The 19072-nt window shown below is 42.6% G+C and overlaps 1 protein-coding gene across 1 annotated transcript in view; it reads left to right on the top strand.

Moving 5' to 3' along the window:
• The window catches only part of LOC141052057 (cytochrome P450 2F2-like), a 61023-nt gene that overhangs the window by 21729 nt on the left and 20222 nt on the right, over positions 1-19072 (top strand). Inside the window, exons 4-5 of the mRNA XM_073549246.1 lie at positions 343-503; positions 3345-3521. Coding sequence (XP_073405347.1) covers positions 343-503; positions 3345-3521 — 338 coding nt within the window. The remainder of the gene's footprint in view (positions 1-342; positions 504-3344; positions 3522-19072) is intronic.

Genomic DNA, 19072 nt, shown 5'->3' with positions numbered 1-19072 from the left:
CGAGGCCTAATTAGTACTGCTATATAGTTAAAATTAATATATGTACGGGTTGCAAACAGGTTGTATGGGGTAACTTATTCAGTAGGGGTAGCTAAAATGCCCTGTAAGGTCGAACACTGATGTCTGTTTGCTTTGAGATATTGGAAAGTTTATCTGATTGGCAATAGAGCTGTTACAGCTATGTAAAGTTTTGGAAATGCTCTTCAATAATAAGATAACCCATATTTTGACTACAGAAAAGCTTATCTAGACATGATACTCCGCACCATAGACCTTGTTACTCTACCTCTGTGCATCTTCACCTCCAGGTTTTAATTTACTTTTTCCTATTTGTTGTTTTAGGGTCCCCTATAGATCCCAATTCGCATATATTACGTTCTATGTCCAATGTGATTTGCTCTGTGGTATATGGTAGCCGGTTTGAATATAAGGATAAACATTTCCAAAAGCTTGTGAAATGTATTCAAGACAACTTCCGAATCATGAGCTCCAGCTGGGGATTAGTGAGTATAATCTTACTATGGGGTCTTCATATTATTGATTTCTTATTACTTTTCTTGGGTCATTGTTATTTGGGCTACACTGCAAAGTACAAATGATCAATCCAACATTACAAAAAGTCTACAAAGTCAAACAAAAAAAGATACATTAAAGTAAGACTAGTAATTAAGAATCAAGATATACTCTACATTCCGGCCTACAAGACCTATAAATCATATAAAATATGCCAAAGTTTTCATGTTAAACTGAACACATGATGTAATAGTGGCTACAGAGCAGAATGAAACATTTTTTATTTTACTATGCCTCTCCATTGTGGAGAGCATTTGGCACTAAATGAGTTAACTTTTGCTAAGCTCAAGTGCATGTTATCAGATAGCATTGAGAGCAGGGCTGCATCGTTACATCTCACACACTGAGAAAGTTGCTCTAAACTATGGTGGGGGCGTGTCCTTCTTTCCTCTAAGTGTTGCTGCCTGCTTATGAATGGTCAGCATCATACAGAGAGAAGAAGAACACGCCCCCAGTGAGAACACCCGCTTGGACTTTAACCCCTTTAAAGTCATTAATCTACAGCAAGTGAAATATATATGTTTGTTTAAAGGTGCTATTGACATGAAATTCTCATCATGTTGGTAACAACTCATCCAATCCACACAGGCAAAGAAATCAAACTATAGATGTCCATAAATTACTGCATGTGTAATAATGAGAAATGACATATGGAAAAAGTATTCTCATGTTGACATCTTTAAGACTCCTCCTTTATAGAGAAACTAGTCGCATGCATTGCTCAGATGTGATATTGGCTGTGTGATTAGGAACATTGTTTCACTCTCCTTTCATCATAATCCTGGTAGATGGCAGCAGATTTTTTTCAATATCTCTCTCAGTACATTTGTCCATTCATCCCTCCTTCCATTACATGAAGTTCGCCAGTGCCGTATGCTGAAAAACAGCCCAACACAGTGATGTTCCCATCTCTAAACATAACTGTTGTTTGGTGGCTTTGGGGTGAAATGCAGTGCATATTGATTTCCAAATATGGTATGTGTTATGGCATCCAAAGAGATCAATTTTTGGTCTCATCTGACCAGACTATATTTTCCCAGTATTTCACAGGCTTGTCTAAATGTTGTTGAGCAAACTTTAAACAAGCTTGAACATGCTTTTTGTTCAGCAATGGAGTGTTGAGTGTGTATACAGTCCATGGAGTTGAGTGTATTATTTATTGTTTTTTTTTTAAACAATTGTACCTGCTGATTCCAGGTCTTTCTGCAGCTCTCCATAGGTGGTCCTTGGACAACTCTTCTGATCATTCTTTTCCAGCTGATATTATTCGTCACTAAGTGGCAGGATTGCTTTCTATTTACTGATAGATTTCAATTTTTTTCTGGACTTTCCATGGCTTTTTGTACCTTTCTTTCTTCGTGTGTCCAATACTTTTTCCTCAAGTCATTTTTCTTTATTGCACATAACTTAATTCATGGACATCTATTGTTGGATTTCTCTGCCTGTGTGGATTGGATGGGTTGTTACCGACATCTGGTGAAAATTTCAGGTCAATTGCACCTTTAGAACTACAGTATATTTACTTAGAAAATTGGTGACGTGACGTGTTCAATAGTTATTTCATCTGCTGTGTTTACAAGCCCCAAACCTCCAAGAATTTACCATTATTTCCTTCATTAAGATAGGCTACCAAAAACAAAAAAATTTAACCCCTAAGTCAGTCTCAACCATTGTGAGTATTATTATCAACTCCTAAATGATCTCATAATGGTAGCAATCTTCACTACTAAGCAAACGTCAACTGTTAGGAAAAAAATGTATTAAAGGGAATGTGCTTTTAGATCATGATCTGTTGTTTAAATCACATTTATATATTACCTGTATTTTTTTTATTTTGGTAAATTTTAAATCTTGATTTAATAAAATAAAATTGAAATCTTGCAGTTTTCAGAATGGCCACTAGGACTATTGTAGACTCATAAATCCTCTTCTGTCAGGCAATCCACACGTACATTAGCAGCAGTGGACAGACTCAGACCTTATAATTTGCATTGATGCATCTAATGAGCGTGTACAAATGTCATTGTGAAGGTAAGGGAAGCAGAGGGAACTGTGACTCGTGGTAATGGTGGATCCTGTGTTATCAGCTTTATATAAAGGTGTAATTTGTTGTTATAATCCTACCTGTGATTATAATGAGCCTGCTGAAAGTTGATAATGATAAACCCAAATTATGAGCCACAGTAGTGTGAAAATTGCAAGATTTTAAATTTTTCCTAATGCAGATTTTGATATGAAAAAGAACTTAAATGTCATTTTTTAAACACATAGAACACACAAAAAGTAAAAAAAATCATTAGTAAATATTTAAACAAATTCAATTTAAATAGCAAATATAGTTTTTTTTTAAATCAATAGAAGTGAAGATAAGAAATTTTGTAATATACCGTAACTTATCAGTGAAATTTGCTTCTTTCTTCTCCTGAAATGATTATTCCTTGTCAATTTATGTATAAAATCTGTTTCCGTGAACATAGATTTTCCCCATTACTGAGAAAGGAGATGACAGCTCATAAGGTTCTATGGTGAAGGGAAGATTAGGACCTAGAGGCAGATGCAGACATTTGACAATTACACTTTAACAAAAAAAAAACTAATTTAATAAATATGTAATTTTCACATGAAAAATTACTTTTAACCCCTAAATAAAATTTTAGAGATTGCTTTTGATGTCCATTTAGATATTATAATATATGTTAAAAAAAGAAAATGAAAAGTTCAAACTAATTTGATCATTGTTTGCTTGTGCTTTTTTTAAATTTGTTTTATAGCTGTACAACATATACCCAAATATCATGAAATACATACCAGGCCCTCACCGAGAAATCATGGAAAACTTTACAATAATTGCAGATTTTACCAGAAAGAAGATGGAGAACAACATGAAGACTTTGGACAGTAATAACCCAAGGGATTTTATCGACTATTTCCTGATCAAAATGGCAAAGGTACAAAAAAAATTCTAATGGCTGTCCCATATATTATATAGCAACACTTTCTAATAATGTACTCACTAATGGGCAATTCATCAAAACTTTTTTTCCAATGCACTAACGACGAAATTCGCCAATTTGTTGCAGGTTGTTTTTGCTATATAACATGATACTTGCCCATGGCTTTTTTCTGATAATTCTTTTCACCGAAATATTGCAGGGAGCACCTCGTTGTGGGTTGTTTATGGTGAAATGATTTTCTTTCCGCTTCAGGATTATGGCCCAACAGTACTCACTCGAATCTTCAGTAGCTTAGAAATTCTTATGTAACCAATGCCATCAATATATTTTGCAACAATAAGGTTGCAAAGGTCTTGAGATAGCTCAATGGCTTTTCTAATCAGGAGATGTTTCTTGTGCGGCACCTTAGTAACAAGACTCCTTTTTATAGGCCATCAGTTGAACCAGCTGATATTTTTTCTCTAAGTGACCGAATTGTTCTCTAACTACTGATAGATTTCAGCTAGTGTCATGACTTTCCATGGCATATTTTGCACCTATCTTTCACAACATGTCTTATTGGTGCATCTTGCGGCAGGTATAATTATATGGAATGGTTTCAAGAGCAGAGCCTAAGGCCTCTTTCACACTTCAGTTTTTTTGCATCAGTCAAAATCCGCCAAAAGGACGGATGGCGGATCCGTTTTAGTACTGATGACAACGGATGCCACCTGTCCGTTTTTGACGGATCCGCAAAATGAAGAATTTTAAAGGAATCGCAGCCTGGAAAAGGAGAGAGAGAGAGAGAGAGAGAGAAGGATCCGCCAGAGAAAAAAACGTTGCAAGCTCCGTTTTGAAATCTTTGAGGATGGTGACGGACAGCAACGCTTGGCAGATCCGCAAAAAAAACGGATGCAACGGACGGCAATCCGTCACAATCCGCCAGTAATGGAAGTCAATGGGGAAAAAAAACGGATCCTCAAAAGAAAATTGAGGATCCGTTTTTTTCAAAACCTGGCGGATTGTGACTGATTGTAAAAAACTGAAGTGTGAAAGAGGCCTAATCCATACACAGCAGATGCATAATGTGTTATACAGCCGGCATCTGCATGTGATAACAGTGATCGGAGATGAGTCAAGCTTTGAAAACTGCTGATAACCCCTTAAATGCATATATCAGTCTTTAACACTGGCATTTAAGCCAAACCATAGCAAGAATGTGATGTTCTGGGTACCAAATAGCAATCATGGGAGTTGTCATGTCCCATGATTTTGAATCATCAGACAGTACTGCATTTTACCATATTGTTGTTTCCATTGCTGTATATAGATCTGTCCCTTTTAGAGGTTTTCTCCTCCCCCCTTGCATGTGACTTTCAGTTCTGTAACCCCTCCCTTCTTCTCCATTTTTGAGTCTTCTCCATCTTGGAGACACACGTTTATACAGCTCTGTACAATGAAAGTCTCTTTTTACCTACTGTAACTGTGCATTATGCAAGGATTCAGCTGAGAATAAACCTTCTACTGGACTCTTCAAAAGTGCTCTTTTCAGTCGAGTTTAAACTATCTGCGGACATCACTAAACATGAGTAATGGTAAACAGACTCCATGGGTTGGCAGTCTGAGCGCCCACACACTTACAGTTTGGCCATGAGGCAGAATAGTAAAAAGAGACTCCTGCAGTTACAGTGGGGAAAAAAAGTATTTAGTCAGTCAGCAATAGTGCAAGTTCCACCACTTAAAAAGATGAGAGGCGTCTGTAATTTACATCATAGGTAGACCTCAACTATGGGAGACAAACTGAGAAAAAAAAATCCAGAAAATCACATTGTCTGTTTTTTTTTCATTTTATTTGCATATTATGGTGGAAAATAAGTATTTGGTCAGAAACAAGCAATCAAGATTTCTGGCTCTCACAGACCTGTAACTTCTTCTTTAAGAGTCTCCTCTTTCCTCCACTCATTACCTGTAGTAATGGCACCTGTTTAAACTTGTTATCAGTATAAAAAGACACCTGTGCACACCCTCAAACAGTCTGACTCCAAACTCCACTATGGTGAAGACCAAAGAGCTGTCAAAGGACACCAGAAACAAAATTGTAGCCCTGCACCAGGCTGGGAAGACTGAATCTGCAATAGCCAACCAGCTTGGAGTGAAGAAATCAACTGTGGGAGCAATAATTAGAAAATGGAAGACATACAAGACCACTGATAATCTCCCTCGATCTGGTGCTCCACGCAAAATCCCACCCCTTGGGGTCAGAATAATCACAAGAACGGTGAGCAAAAATCCCAGAACCACGCGGGGGGACCTAGTGAATGAACTGCAGAGAGCTGGGACCAATGTAACAAGGCCTACCATAAGTAACACACTACGCCACCATGGACTCAGATCCTGCAGTGCCAGACGTGTCCCACTGCTTAAGCCTGTACATGTCCGGGCCCGTCTGAAGTTTGCTAGAGAGCATTTGGGTGATCCAGAGGAGTTTTGGGAGAATGTCCTATGGTCTGATGAAACCAAACTGGAACTGTTTGGTAGAAACACAACTTGTCGTGTTTGGAGGAAAAAGAATACTGAGTTGCATCCATCAAACACCATACCTACTGTAAAGCATGGTGGTGGAAACATCATGCTTTGAGGCTGTTTCTCTGCAAAGGGGCCAGGACGACTGATCCGGGTACATGAAAGAATGAATGGGGCCATGTATCGTGAGATTTTGAGTGCAAACCTCCTTCCATCAGCAAGGGCATTGAAGATGAAACGTGGCTGGGTCTTTCAACATGACAATGATCCAAAGCACACCGCCAGGGCAACGAAGGAGTGGCTTCGTAAGAAGCATTTCAAGGTCCTGGAGTGGCCTAGCCAGTCTCCAGATCTCAACCCTATAGAAAACCTTTGGAGGGAGTTGAAAGTCCGTGTTGCCAAGCGAAAAGCCAAAAACATCACTGCTCTAGAGGAGATCTGCATGGAGGAATGGGCCAACATACCAACAACAGTGTGTGGCAACCTTGTGAAGACTTACAGAAAACGTTTGACCTCTGTCATTGCCAACAAAGGATATATCACAAAGTACTGAGATGAAATTTTGTTTCTGACCAAATACTTATTTTCCACCATAATATGCAAATAAAATGAAAAAAAAACAGACAATGTGATTTTCTGGATTTTTTTTTCTCAGTTTGTCTCCCATAGTTGAGGTCTACCTATGATGTAAATTACAGACGCCTCTCATCTTTTTAAGTGGTGGAACTTGCACTATTGCTGACTGACTAGATACTTTTTTTCCCCACTGTACATCTGTAAAATCGTCTCCAGCTTCTACAAGTCAGAGCAGACATTAGAAGATCTGCTTACATCATATAGATTCCATCAGCCTGTGTGCAGCCTTCACCCTGCAGAGACTGTAGCAGCTCATATTACACAGATCTCATCTGCCTGTGAGTTACAATGGCTGAAGGAAAGTCTGCAATATCTGAATAAGAGGACTCGGCCACTAACAGACCCAGGCGCTCTGCTAAGCCGTCACTGAAAGCTATAGAGAACCTTGAAGTCATTAAACATGAACTTTCTTGTAATATATCCGTCTTATGGCAAAGACTGCAGAGTCACATTAACAGCATCTCCCAGTATGCCTCTCATGAGTTACCAGCAGAGGGAGCCCTTGAACAATTGTACTCTGCATACCAGGCTTACAAAGACACTTGCGGAAAATACATGTCAACGCTACGGAAATTAAATACGCCAGAATCGCTAAAAGAATGTCAGGTCTTCCAACAGCTCAATGCCGAATGAGATAGCACTGTGCGTGACATTGTGAACAAAACAGAAGCAAAAATCCCACAAATGTCAGAAGTGACAATGCACAGATCCAGGTCTGCTAGGAGCTCAAAGCACTCAATCAAGTCAAGCTCATCAAGGTACTCAACCCTCAGTGAGCAGCTCATAAAAGCGCGTGCCGAAGCAGAATCTTTGAAAGTGCAAGCCATTTTCGCCCAAAAGAAAGCAGAGAAGGAAACAGTATCTGCACGCAAGAAAGCAGAGATGGAAGCTGAATCCGCACGCAAGAAAGCAAAGATGGAAGCTGAATCCGCACGCAAGAAAGCAGAGATGGAAGCCGAATATGCACGAGAGAAGGCGGAAATAGAAGTCCTGCAGAAGGAATACGAACATGCAGCAGCCGTGGCAAAGCTAAAGGTCTTCGAGCAGGCTCTAGGTGGGAGCCAAGGAGGCAGCATCAATTTGTACGAACTCGACATGGAAGACCCACTTAAGCGCACAAGAAATTACGTGCTGAGCCAAACCAACGAACCCCTGACCACCAACAACATTACCGTCAGCACCCATCACTCTCTAGAGCATCAGGACGTCGATCCGCCTGCAGATTCTAGCTTTCACGGTCAGTCAAATGAACCACAAACATTCAAACCCGAACCTTCTTCATGTGTCAGTACACGGCCTGACCCTACACCTCAGCCAGTGCCATACGCCAATGTCTACATGCAACCTAACATGCCGACAAGGCACTGTGCTCCTGAAAACTGTGTGGTTCCAGTCCCGCATACAACAGAGATCATATGCCACAAACCGGTTGCTGGTCTAAACGCCTACGCCACTCCGTATCTTCCCATGTTCTTGAACCAAGAAGCTAAGACCCATGCTAACAGCATCACTCAGCCGGCAAATGTTACTCCAAAGTCAGAAAGAACAGACATTGCCGATTTTGCGAGGCTAATGATACGCTGAGAACTCACCAACACCGGTCTCACAAGGTTCGACGACCAGCCTGAGAATTACAGAGGTTGGAAATATACCTTTAAAGCCGCAATTAGTGACCTTGGCATCACTGCTGCTGAAGAGCTGGATCTGCTAATCAGGTGGCTCGGACCTCAATCCACGGAGTGGGTCAAGAGGCTCAGATCCGTCCACATCAGTAATTCAGCAGCTGGTCTCATGGCTGCATGGGAAAGACTAGAACGTAGCTTTGGCAGTCCTGAAGCCATAGAGAATGCACTGTTTAAGCGTCTACAGGATTTCCCCAAAATATCTGGCAAGGACAGTTCAAAATTCCTACAGCTCAGTGACCTACTCCTAGAGCTCCAGTTAGCCAAGGCAGACACGCACCTACCTGGTCTTAGCTACCTGGATACCGCTCGGGGCGTTAACTCAATAGTTTCAAAGCTACCATACAATATACAAGAGAAGTGGGCCACTATTGGATCAAAGTACAAACGAGCCAATCAAGTCTACTTTCCTCCATTTTCCTACTTCTGTGAATTTATCAAGGATATTGCAGAGCGTAAGACTGACCCGAGTTTTTCCTATGTAGAACCCAGCGGACCCGGACCAACTCCTCTTAATTTTGAGGGTCCACGTACTAACCTGAAAAGCCAAGGAGGCCCAGTGTCAGCGAAAAAGACCGCCATCCTTCCCACATCTACATCAGCTCCAAACCAGAGCAACACAGGGGACAAGGTTGAAGATCCTAATCGTATGTGTCCCATTCATAAGAAGCCACATCCCTTAAAGAAGTGCATTGGCTTCAGAAAGAAGCCGCTCCACGAGCGCAAGGAACTTCTAAAGACGTTTGGTGTATGTTACAGATGTTGTGCTTCTACTGAACACTTTGCTAATGACTGTAAAATTCCTATTAAGTGTTTGAAGTGTGACAGTGAGGACCACGTGCAAGCACTCCATACATCCCAGCCTACCTCTGCTCAGCTCACACCTTCCATACCCACCACAAGCTATGGCGGGGAGGAAACAGAGCAAGCAAGTACTACCAAGGTATCATCTTCATGCACAGAAGTTTACGGAGAAGACCTCTGGGACAAGTCATGTGCAATGATATGCCTGGTGAACATATATCCTAAGGGTCAGCCCGAAAAGAGCACAAGGGTGTACGCCATCCTGGACGATCAAAGCAACCGATCACTTGCAAGTTCAGAGCTCTTTGATTTGTTTGATTTAAAAGGAAATGCTTACCCCTACACCTTGGGTACTTGCAGTGGTGTCACAGAGGTCTCTGGGAGAAGAGCCAATGGACTTATAGTATCTTCACTTGAGAACAACGTAGAGATACCTCTGCCCACACTCGTCGAGTGCAACCAGATACCATCCAATAGAGAGATTCCAATGCCAGAGGTTGCTCTTCATCACCCTCATCTAATGATGATAGCCAACAAGATACCAGCTCTTGACAACAGTGCAGATATCCTGATCCTGCTCGGTAGAGACATTCTCCGACTGCATAAGGTACGTCAGCAGATCAATGGACCACATGATGCTCCATTTGCTCAACGCTTTGATCTAGGCAACGTCTGTATAGACAAGATGAAGAGGCCTACAAAGATTTACTCATGAAAGACTCATGTCTTGCCAAATGGTCGCAGTACATACTGTCAACCATGCCCACATCACTACTGGGTGAAAGAAACACTGAGTGACTGTAAGCGGCAGCGAGAAACCTATGACAACATGAATATATTCTGGTCCTGTGACGAAAACCTCAGGTCAATGGTGTTTGATTTTACAAATGAAAATAACAAGTTGGAACCAGCAAGAGAGGACAAAGAATTCATTAAGGTCATGAACAAGGAATTTACCCAGGATGACTTCAACAACTGGACAGCACCCTTACCCTTTCGTTCTCCAAGGATAAGTTTGCCAAACAATCTGCAGCAAGCAACTGCAAGACTTGCATCTTTAAAACGCACTTTAAAAAAGAAACCAGTGATGGAAAAACATTTCCTCGACTTCATGCAGAATATCTTTGATAGAGATCATGCAGAGCCTGCTCCACAACTAAAGGAAGGAGAAGAATGCTGGTATCTTCCATTCTTTGGTGTCTACTATCCTCGCAAACCCAATCAAATCAGAGTGGTGTTTGACTCCAGTGGCCAGTATGGAGGTATTTCTCTCAATAACGTGCTCCTCACCGGACTCAACCTGAACAATAGTCTCATAGGAGCCTGCAAAGAACTTCAGCTTGATCATTTCTTAACCGACAATGGGTGCGCTTGGGTGTTCAAGCCTCGACATTCATCGCATATGGGAGGATCCTGGGAGCGCATGATTGGAATTGCATGAAGAATTCTTGATTCAATGCTGCTGGACCACAAGCTGCCACTCACCCATGAAGTGTCTGCAATAATAAATGCCAGACCGCTGGTGCCGGTATCGTCGGACCCTGATGCCCCAAAGATCCTTACACCAGCAACTCTTCTTACACAGAAAATTGGAACCGCCACAATTCCTCCTGGAAATTTCAACCACAATGACATGTACAGACGTCAGTAGAAGCAGGTACAACACCTGTCTAATGTCTTTTGGCACTGTTGGAAGACGGAATACCTGCATCTGCTCAAGAGCCATCACAAATGGCAGACAGCAAAACCTAACCAACAAGAAGGAGACCTCGTCCTCCTAAAATTTATAAAACTCATAGCTATCAAAATATAAATTTATTTAAACCATTTAGTAAACAGCATAAATTGGAAAAAAAATCAAAACACCAGAACTGACTTTTTTAAGTCTGGACACCTCCCCAGAAAATGCAAAAGATTGTATGTACCCCACAATAAGGGTATGTGCACACGTTGCGGATTTGGAAACGGAGATTCGCATCAAATCTGCAGTGCAGTTCACAGCCAATGTTAATCTTTGGGAAAAGGAGTTTTGTTGTGCACATGCTGCAAGAAAAAAACACGCGGATTCGCAGCATTTTATTTTCCGCAGCAAGTCAATTCTTTGTGTGCATCTGCAGCGTTTCTGCACCCATTGACTTGCATTAATGGGTGAAGCAAAACCGCAGGTGTAAAAAAGATCTGTGCTTTTGCTGTGGATGTGGGTGTGAGAAACGCTGCAGATCGGGAGGAGGGAAGTTTGTGGGTGGAGTGTGGGCAGAGCTATGTGTGTGTATGTATGTGCGGGGGTCTGCATGTAGTATGTCTGCCGGTGTCTGTGGGTGTTGGTCTGCGGGGCTGTGTCAGTGTGTGTGTGTGTCAGTGTGTATGCAGGCATCGTCCGATGGGACTACAAGTCCCATCCGGCTATGACTGCTACAGTGACAATGACTGACACATTAGCCAATGATGGGACAGTAGTAGTCCCATCATCCGGCTAATGTGCTGAATGTAAAAAAACAAACAAAAAATACATACACACATATATAGTCCATACTCACCATATACACCTAATTCCCAAAGCCCTCTCTCACCTGAAAAAAAATTAAAATAATGAACAAACAATATACTCTCTGTGTCCGGCATAATCAAATTAATAACGATTGTCCCACGACGATCTCCCGTGGAGAGCCGTCACATCAGCAGATGCAACTGCTCTCCAGGGGTTCCAGTGATACAATGATGGAGATAATCCGCATTATATCACTCCGCCGCCAACAGGTCATTGAAGTTCATCCTGTCACTTTGCGGCACTACAGCGTAAGAATTTTCTCACGCTGAAGTGCTGTAAAGCGAGAGGCTTAACTCCGGTGACACACTGCGGGACGTTATCTCCGGTCAGTGTGTCATCGGAGGCCTATAGAACAGTCACATCTATAGGGGAGATCATTGAGGGACACTCGTTATTAAAGAGAGACTTCGTTGGACAGGGAGTATACTGTTGGTTTGTTTTTTTAATTTTTTTAATTTTTTTGCAGGTTATAGATGGCTTCAAGTGGATTTAGGCATGCAACAAAAATTATGAAAAACTACGTCGAGTTTTATGTAATTAAAGTACTTTATTCTTTATGTGTGTGTTTTTTTAACCCTTTATTACAATAAGATTAATAACGGATAGATGTCTTATTGATGCCTCTCCATTATTATCCGGGCTTAATGTCACCTTACAATAGCAAGGTGATAATAACCTCTTATTACCCCATATGCCACCTCTACATGGCAGTGGGAAGAGAGGGACTAAGTGCCAGAATTGGCGCATCTTACAGATGCGCCAATTCTGGGGCGAATGCAGGCTGGTGTTTGTAGCCGGGGGGCAATATCCATGGTCCCTTCCTAGGTTATGAATATCAGCCCGCAGCTGTCTGCGTAGCCTTTCTGGCTATAAAATATAGGGGGACCTCACATCATTTTTTTGGGGGGTCCCCCTATTTTAATATCCAGTAAAGGCCTTGCAGACAGCTGTGGACTGATATTCATAGCCTGGGAAGATCCATGGGTATTACCCCCTTCCCAGGCTACAAATATTGGTCCCCGGCCGCCGGCTTTTCCTCTCTGGTGAAGAAAATTGCGCAGGAGCCTACTTAATTATTTTTAAATTAAGCAGATATTGGGTTTAAGGCCAGGGTCACCCTTTATGAGAAAGTAACATGAGTCTCGCACCTCAATACCCGGAACTGCCGCTGGCACTCGGGATAGATAGATAGAAAGAATGAGATAGATAGAAGGAAACAGATAGATAGATCTATCTATAGATATACCTATCTATCTATAAATAACATAATAATAATAATAATTTTTATTTATATAGCGCCAACATATTCCGCAGCACTTTACAATTAAGCGGGGACATGTACAGACAATAAATTCAATACAAGTTAAGACAATTCAAACAGTGACATTAGGAGTGAGGTCCCTGCTCGCAAGCTTACAATCTACAAGGAAATGGGGGGACACAGTAGGTGAGAAATGCTTGTTAATTCAGGTCTGGCAATTATAATAGGGATTTTCATATAAAGCTGCATGATCCGGTCATCAGCCCGTGTGTTTAAGTGCAATAGACAAGTATCAAGTGCAGTTATCATGTGCATGAAGGGTGTGGAGACAGATGAATAGTAGGGTGCAGATTCAGAATAATATTTGGAAGGAGGGAACAGGGCAAAGTTAGCTTGCTGAGTAGTTGATGTGGTAGGCTTGTTTGAAGAGATGGGTTTTCAAAGCGCGCTTGAATAGGTCAGGGCTAAGTATCAGTCTGATCGTCTGGGGAAGTGCATTCCAGAGAGCTGGAGCAGCACGAGAGAAGTCTTGGAGACGGAGGTGCGAGGTTCGGATTACGGGGGATGTTAGTCTTAGGTCATTTGTAGAACGGAGGGCACGTGTAGGGCGATAGACAGAGATGAGAGAGGAGATATAAGGCGGTGCAGAACAGTGGAGAGCTTTGTGGGTGAGAGAGATGAGTTTATACTGGACCCTGTAGCGAATAGGTAGCCAGTGTAATGACTGGCACAAGATGGAGGCATCGGTGAAGCGGCTGGACAGAAATATGACCCTGGCTGCTGCATTCAAGATGGATTGGAGAGGAGAAAGTTTGGTAAGAGGGAGACCGATCAGAAGAGAGTTGCAGTAGTCCAGACGAGAATGAATAAGAGCGACAGTAAGAGTCTTAGCAGTTTCAAAGGTGAGAAAAGGTCGGATTCTGGAGATGTTTTTAAGATGCAGGTGACAAGAGCGACTGAGTGATCGGATGTACGGAGTAAAGGAAAGTTCAGTGTCGAATATGACCCCAAGACAGCGGGCATGCTGCTTGGGAGTTATGGTTGAACCCTCCAGGGTTATTTCGATGTTAGGTAGAGTGAGGTTAGTGGAGGGGAGAAACACAAGAAGTTCAGTTTTAGAGAGATTTAGTTTCAGATAGAGGGAGGACATGATGTTAGAGACAGCAGACAGACAATCCTTGGTATTTTGAATTAGGGTAGGGGTGATGTCAGGGGAAGAAGTGTATAATTGGGTGTCATCAGCATAGAGATGATACTGGAACCCAAATCTGCTGATTGTTTGTCCAATAGGGGCAGTGTATAAAGAGAAGAGGAGGGGGCCTAGGACTGAGCCCTGCGGGACCCCGATAGTAAGGGGATGAGAAGAGGAAGAGGAGCCGGAAAAAGATACAGTGAAGGAGCGGTCAGAGAGGTAGGAGGAGAACCAGGAGAGGGCTGTGTCCTTGAGGCCTATAGAGCGGAGCATAGTGAGGAGGAGCTGGTGATCCACAGTGTCAAATGCGGCAGAGAGATCCAGGAGAATCAGCAGGGAGCAATGACCTTTCGATTTAGCTGTTATTAAATCATTAGAGACTTTAGTGAGGGCAGTTTCAGTAGAGTGTAAAGAGCGGAAACCAGATTGTAAGGGGTCGAGAAGAGAGTTATCCGAGAGATAGCGGATTAGACGGGAGTGGACCAGGCGTTCCAGGAGTTTAGAGATGAAGGGAAGGTTAGAGACAGGTCTGTAGTTAGCAGTGCAGTTCTGGTCCAGGGATGGCTTTTTAAGTAAAGGGGTTATGATGGCATGTTTAAATGAGGAGGAAATATACCTGAAGAAAGAGAGAGGTTAAATATTTTAGTCAGGTGAGTGGTGACCACTGGTGAGAGAGACTGCAGGAGCTGTGAAGGAATAGGGTCACTGTTGCAGGTTGTAGGCCGAGCAGAAGCGAGGAGCTTGGAAACTTCTTCTTCTGAAACAGGCTCAAAGATGTCTAGTGAGCTTGAGGTGCGGCAGGGAAGGGGATCCAGGCACTGAGGAGATAGGGCTGAGATATCCTGATGGATGTGGTTGATTTTTTCTAGGAAATAAGTGGCCAGATCCTCACCGCTGAGGTTGGTGATGGGGGCCTGTACTTTAGGTTTCAGGAGGGAGTTTAAGGTTTCAAAAAGTCGTCTTGGGTTGTTGGATAGTGAGGTGATGAGGGTGGTGAAGTAGGATTGTTTGGCCAGAGTTATAGGTTTTGAGCATGAACTTATAGTGGATGAAGTCTTCTGCTAAGAGAGATTTTCTCCACTGCCGCTCTGCACACCTCGAGCAGCGCTGAAGAAAGCGTGTTTGCGTTGTGTGCCAGGGCTGCCGTTGTCTGTGTCGGGTCTTTCTGCGTATAGAAGGTGCTGCTTCATCTAGGGCATTCTTCAGTGTATTATTGAAGTGTGACAATGCTATGTCTGGACAGGAGAGGGTGGAGATGGGGGCTAAAGATGTGTGGAGATTGTCCCTAAGCGGTTGGGTATTAATGGTACGTGTATTCCGATAAGTGTGGTAAGTGGGGGTGTCCCGGGTGAGGAGACAATTCTTGACAGAGAAGGAAAGAAGGTTGTGGTCCGAGAGCGGGATAGGTGAATTAGTAAAGTCGTGCAGCGAGCCGGGACTGGAGAAAACCAGGTCCAGAGTATTCCCGTCCTCATGTGTAGGAGAATTAGTAAACTGTGAGAGGCCGAATGAAGAAGTTAGAGAAAGAAGATGAGAGGCAGACTTGTAGAGCGGATCATTGATGGGGATGTTAAAGTCTCCCATGATGAGGGTGGGGATGTCACAGGATAGAAAGTGAGTAAGCCAGGTGGTGAAGTGGTCTAGAAACTGGCGGGAGGAGCCTGGAGGGCGATAAACGACCGCCACTCGTAAGGAGAAGGGCTTAAAGAGTCTGACGGCGTGGACTTCAAAGGAAGGAAATGTAAGTGAGGGAACCGGGGGGATGACCTTGAAAGCACATTGCGATGAAAGGAGCAAACCAACACCTCCACCCTGTCTGTTCTCAGGTCTGGGGGTATGTGAAAATTTCAGCCCACCAAACGAGAGAGCGGCAGCAGCGGTGGTGTCTGAATGCTGGATCCAGGTTTCTGTAATAGCCAGAAGGTTAAGGGAATTAGAGAGAAAAAGATCGTGAATGTAAGTCAGTTTGTTACACACAGACCGTGCATTCCAGGGAGCACATTGGAAAGTGAGAGGAGAAGGCATGCACTGAATGTTAATAAGATTAGCAGGGTTTCTATATGCAGCTGGAGGAGAGTAACGTATGCTGGTGGAGGGAGGCCCAGGGTTGGGGGAGATGTCACCTGCAACTATTAAAAGGAGAAAAAACAGAAAAAGCAGGTGGTGGGATGATTTGTATGAACGTTTTGAGTGCTGCATGGAGGTTTTGGATGGTTTGGTGTGGGTAAGAAATGTCAATAGAGCCTCAGAGTTAAACATGGGAGAGGGGAAAAGGGAGGGGTGGATATGCAGAGAGTGCACAGAATGTGTAAAAGGGCAGGCGAGTTGTTAAAAAGCAGAAGTGAAGACAAATAAGCAGCAGGTTGATATGATCAATGCATATGTAGTACGACTGACCAAGAAGCATGTGTGCATGAAAAACTTATGCACCTTACCTGTCTCCTGCCCAACTGCATTGTCTAACTGCAAAACACTTGATCCTGTTGCACGCGTGCTATCCCAGCCAGAGCTAAATATATATGAAATGAAATGTCTGCTAGCTTCAGCCACCAAAAGGCCACAATCAGTAATTAACCAATTAGCACAAGGCCAGAGCAGGCATTACTATGCAGGGTAAATAACTAACGCTGGACAAGGCCATCAAACAGAGAAAGGGGAAAAAAAAAAAAAAAAACCTTTCTACACTTCAAAGCAGAAACCAAATAGATAAAAAATAAAGACCCACCACAGGAGGGATGGAATGAAATACCATAAAAATATCTGGCAATATATGATGCAGTTCACACTTGGCAGACAGCATACATGGATGATGGAATGAAATACCATAAAAATATCTGGCAATATATGATGCAGTTCACACTTGGCAGACAGCACACATGGATGATGGAATTAAATACCATAAAAATGTCTGGCAATATATGATGCAGTTCACACTTGTCAGACAGCATACATGGATGATGGAATGAAATACCATAAAAATGTCTGGCAATATATGATGCAGTTCACACTTGGCAGACAGCATACATGGATGATGGAATGAAATACCATAAAAATATCTGGCAATATATGATGCAGTTCACACTTGGCAGACAGCACACATGGATGATGGAATTAAATACCTGTGTGAAGAAGAGAAGAGAGGAACATCAGCTTCAATGCATTGTCTAACTGCAAAACACTTGATCCTGTTGCACTTAATATCTGTTGCACGCGTGAGCCCGCACACGTGCTATCCCAGCCAGAGCTAAATATATATCTATAACATCTTTATTTAGCTTACAAAAATGCATACAATCCGCAGGAAAAAAAACGCATGAAAATCCGCATGAAAAACGCATCAAAAGCATGCAAATTTTTACCTGCGTTTTCTGCCAAGAGGTGCAGATTCTGATCAGAAAATTCTGCAGGCAAATCTGCAACATGTGCACATACCCTAATAATAAATATACATTTTCTGCACAATAATAAGCCCTTACACAGCTCCACTGATGACTATTAAAGAAGTTACAGGTCACAGAAAATGTCCACAAAAAACATTTTTTTTACTTCTTTTACACGTGTTTTCATGTTTTTTTATCACCTCTAAAATAATAATCACAAAAAAAACTTTATACAATATTTTTCTGTAAATGTAGTAACCTTGGTAATCATATTACTAGGTCATTTTTACAGCACAATCAACATTGTAAAAACAAAACCCAATCACAAAATTGTGTTCTTTTGGCCATTTCACTACACTTGGATTGTGTTTCTAATTTTACAGTAGATTAAAAGGTGAAATGAGTGGAGTCATCAAAAACTCCAACTCTTCCCACAAAGACAATGGAAAAGAAAAGATGGAAAAATTTAAAAAATGATGACTCTTGGCAAAAGGGAAAAAAAACAAATAGGCAAAAATAAAAAATCAGAGTTGCAAAAGTTGCAATGATGGTATCGTCACTCCACAGGGGCTGAGTATAAGGGGAATATCCACTCTAAACAGAAGGTTCGTATCTAAAGATGAGCAAAATTTGTTAAGCATCGTGAAAACAAGAGTAACACAGTGTAATGCGGTGAACCCTGTGACAGCTAGGGGGCACTGTATGGGCTGCCCGGGACATGTATGCAGGCATTCCCTTGGTTATGATGGGAAAATGGTGAGTGGCAGGATTATAAATGGCAGATATGTATCACAGGGGTGGGAAGCTGGAATATGTATTAATCAGCAAAGATATACTGCTGAGGATTTGTTGCTGTGTATCAAGGAAGCTTTCAGGTGACTTGGTGAGATTGGTGGGACCAGTCACCTACAAACCCACCCAGGGGCATGTGTCTGAATGACCAGGATAAAGCCTGTGTGTGTGGCTGTGTGAAATAGGACCTTTAGTGAGGTCATAACCATGTGATCCATACCTCACCTGTGGGTGTGGTTCTGGACCATATAATGTGCCTGAGGTCTGGTCACATGGGGAGAGTGTATGGACCTGATTGGTTCATGTGGAAGGTCCTGGAAGGCCTATGTGTTGGAAGGTGTGCTACCTCCCTGAAGAGCACATAGAGGCTTTGAACCTGGTGGCCTGTGTGTTTGACAGTTCCAAGTGGGGACAGAAAAGTCCTGAACAGCACACAGAGAGGTTGTGTTTCCAGAGTCAGTGATGGCTCTGCATTCTGAAGCCACTGCCCGGCTGTGGTTCTGGAACCGTGAGGTGGCCTAGTGAATAAGGCACTGTCCGGAATGGTGAGCCCAGTGCGGCCGCTTCCCTGAGAGAAAGGACTAACCAAGAGTTGGCGTCTGGAGCAGGAGCTATTCAGAGGTAACCCCAGACAGGGGGGACATAACTATGTTGAGGCTATAGAGCCTGTTTACTGGACATGGCACAGCCTGTGTGACCACATGGCTGAGAAAGCAGAGCCCTAATATGAACACTGACCTGCCTGATG

The sequence above is a fragment of the Dendrobates tinctorius genome, unplaced genomic scaffold, assembly GCF_039654945.1.
Source record: "Dendrobates tinctorius isolate UK_male_01 unplaced genomic scaffold, ASM3965494v1 ptg000158l, whole genome shotgun sequence".
Lineage (NCBI taxonomy): Eukaryota > Metazoa > Chordata > Amphibia > Anura > Dendrobatidae > Dendrobates > Dendrobates tinctorius.
Note: the sequence above shows the minus strand (reverse complement) of the source record. Positions and strands in the feature narration are given on the sequence as shown.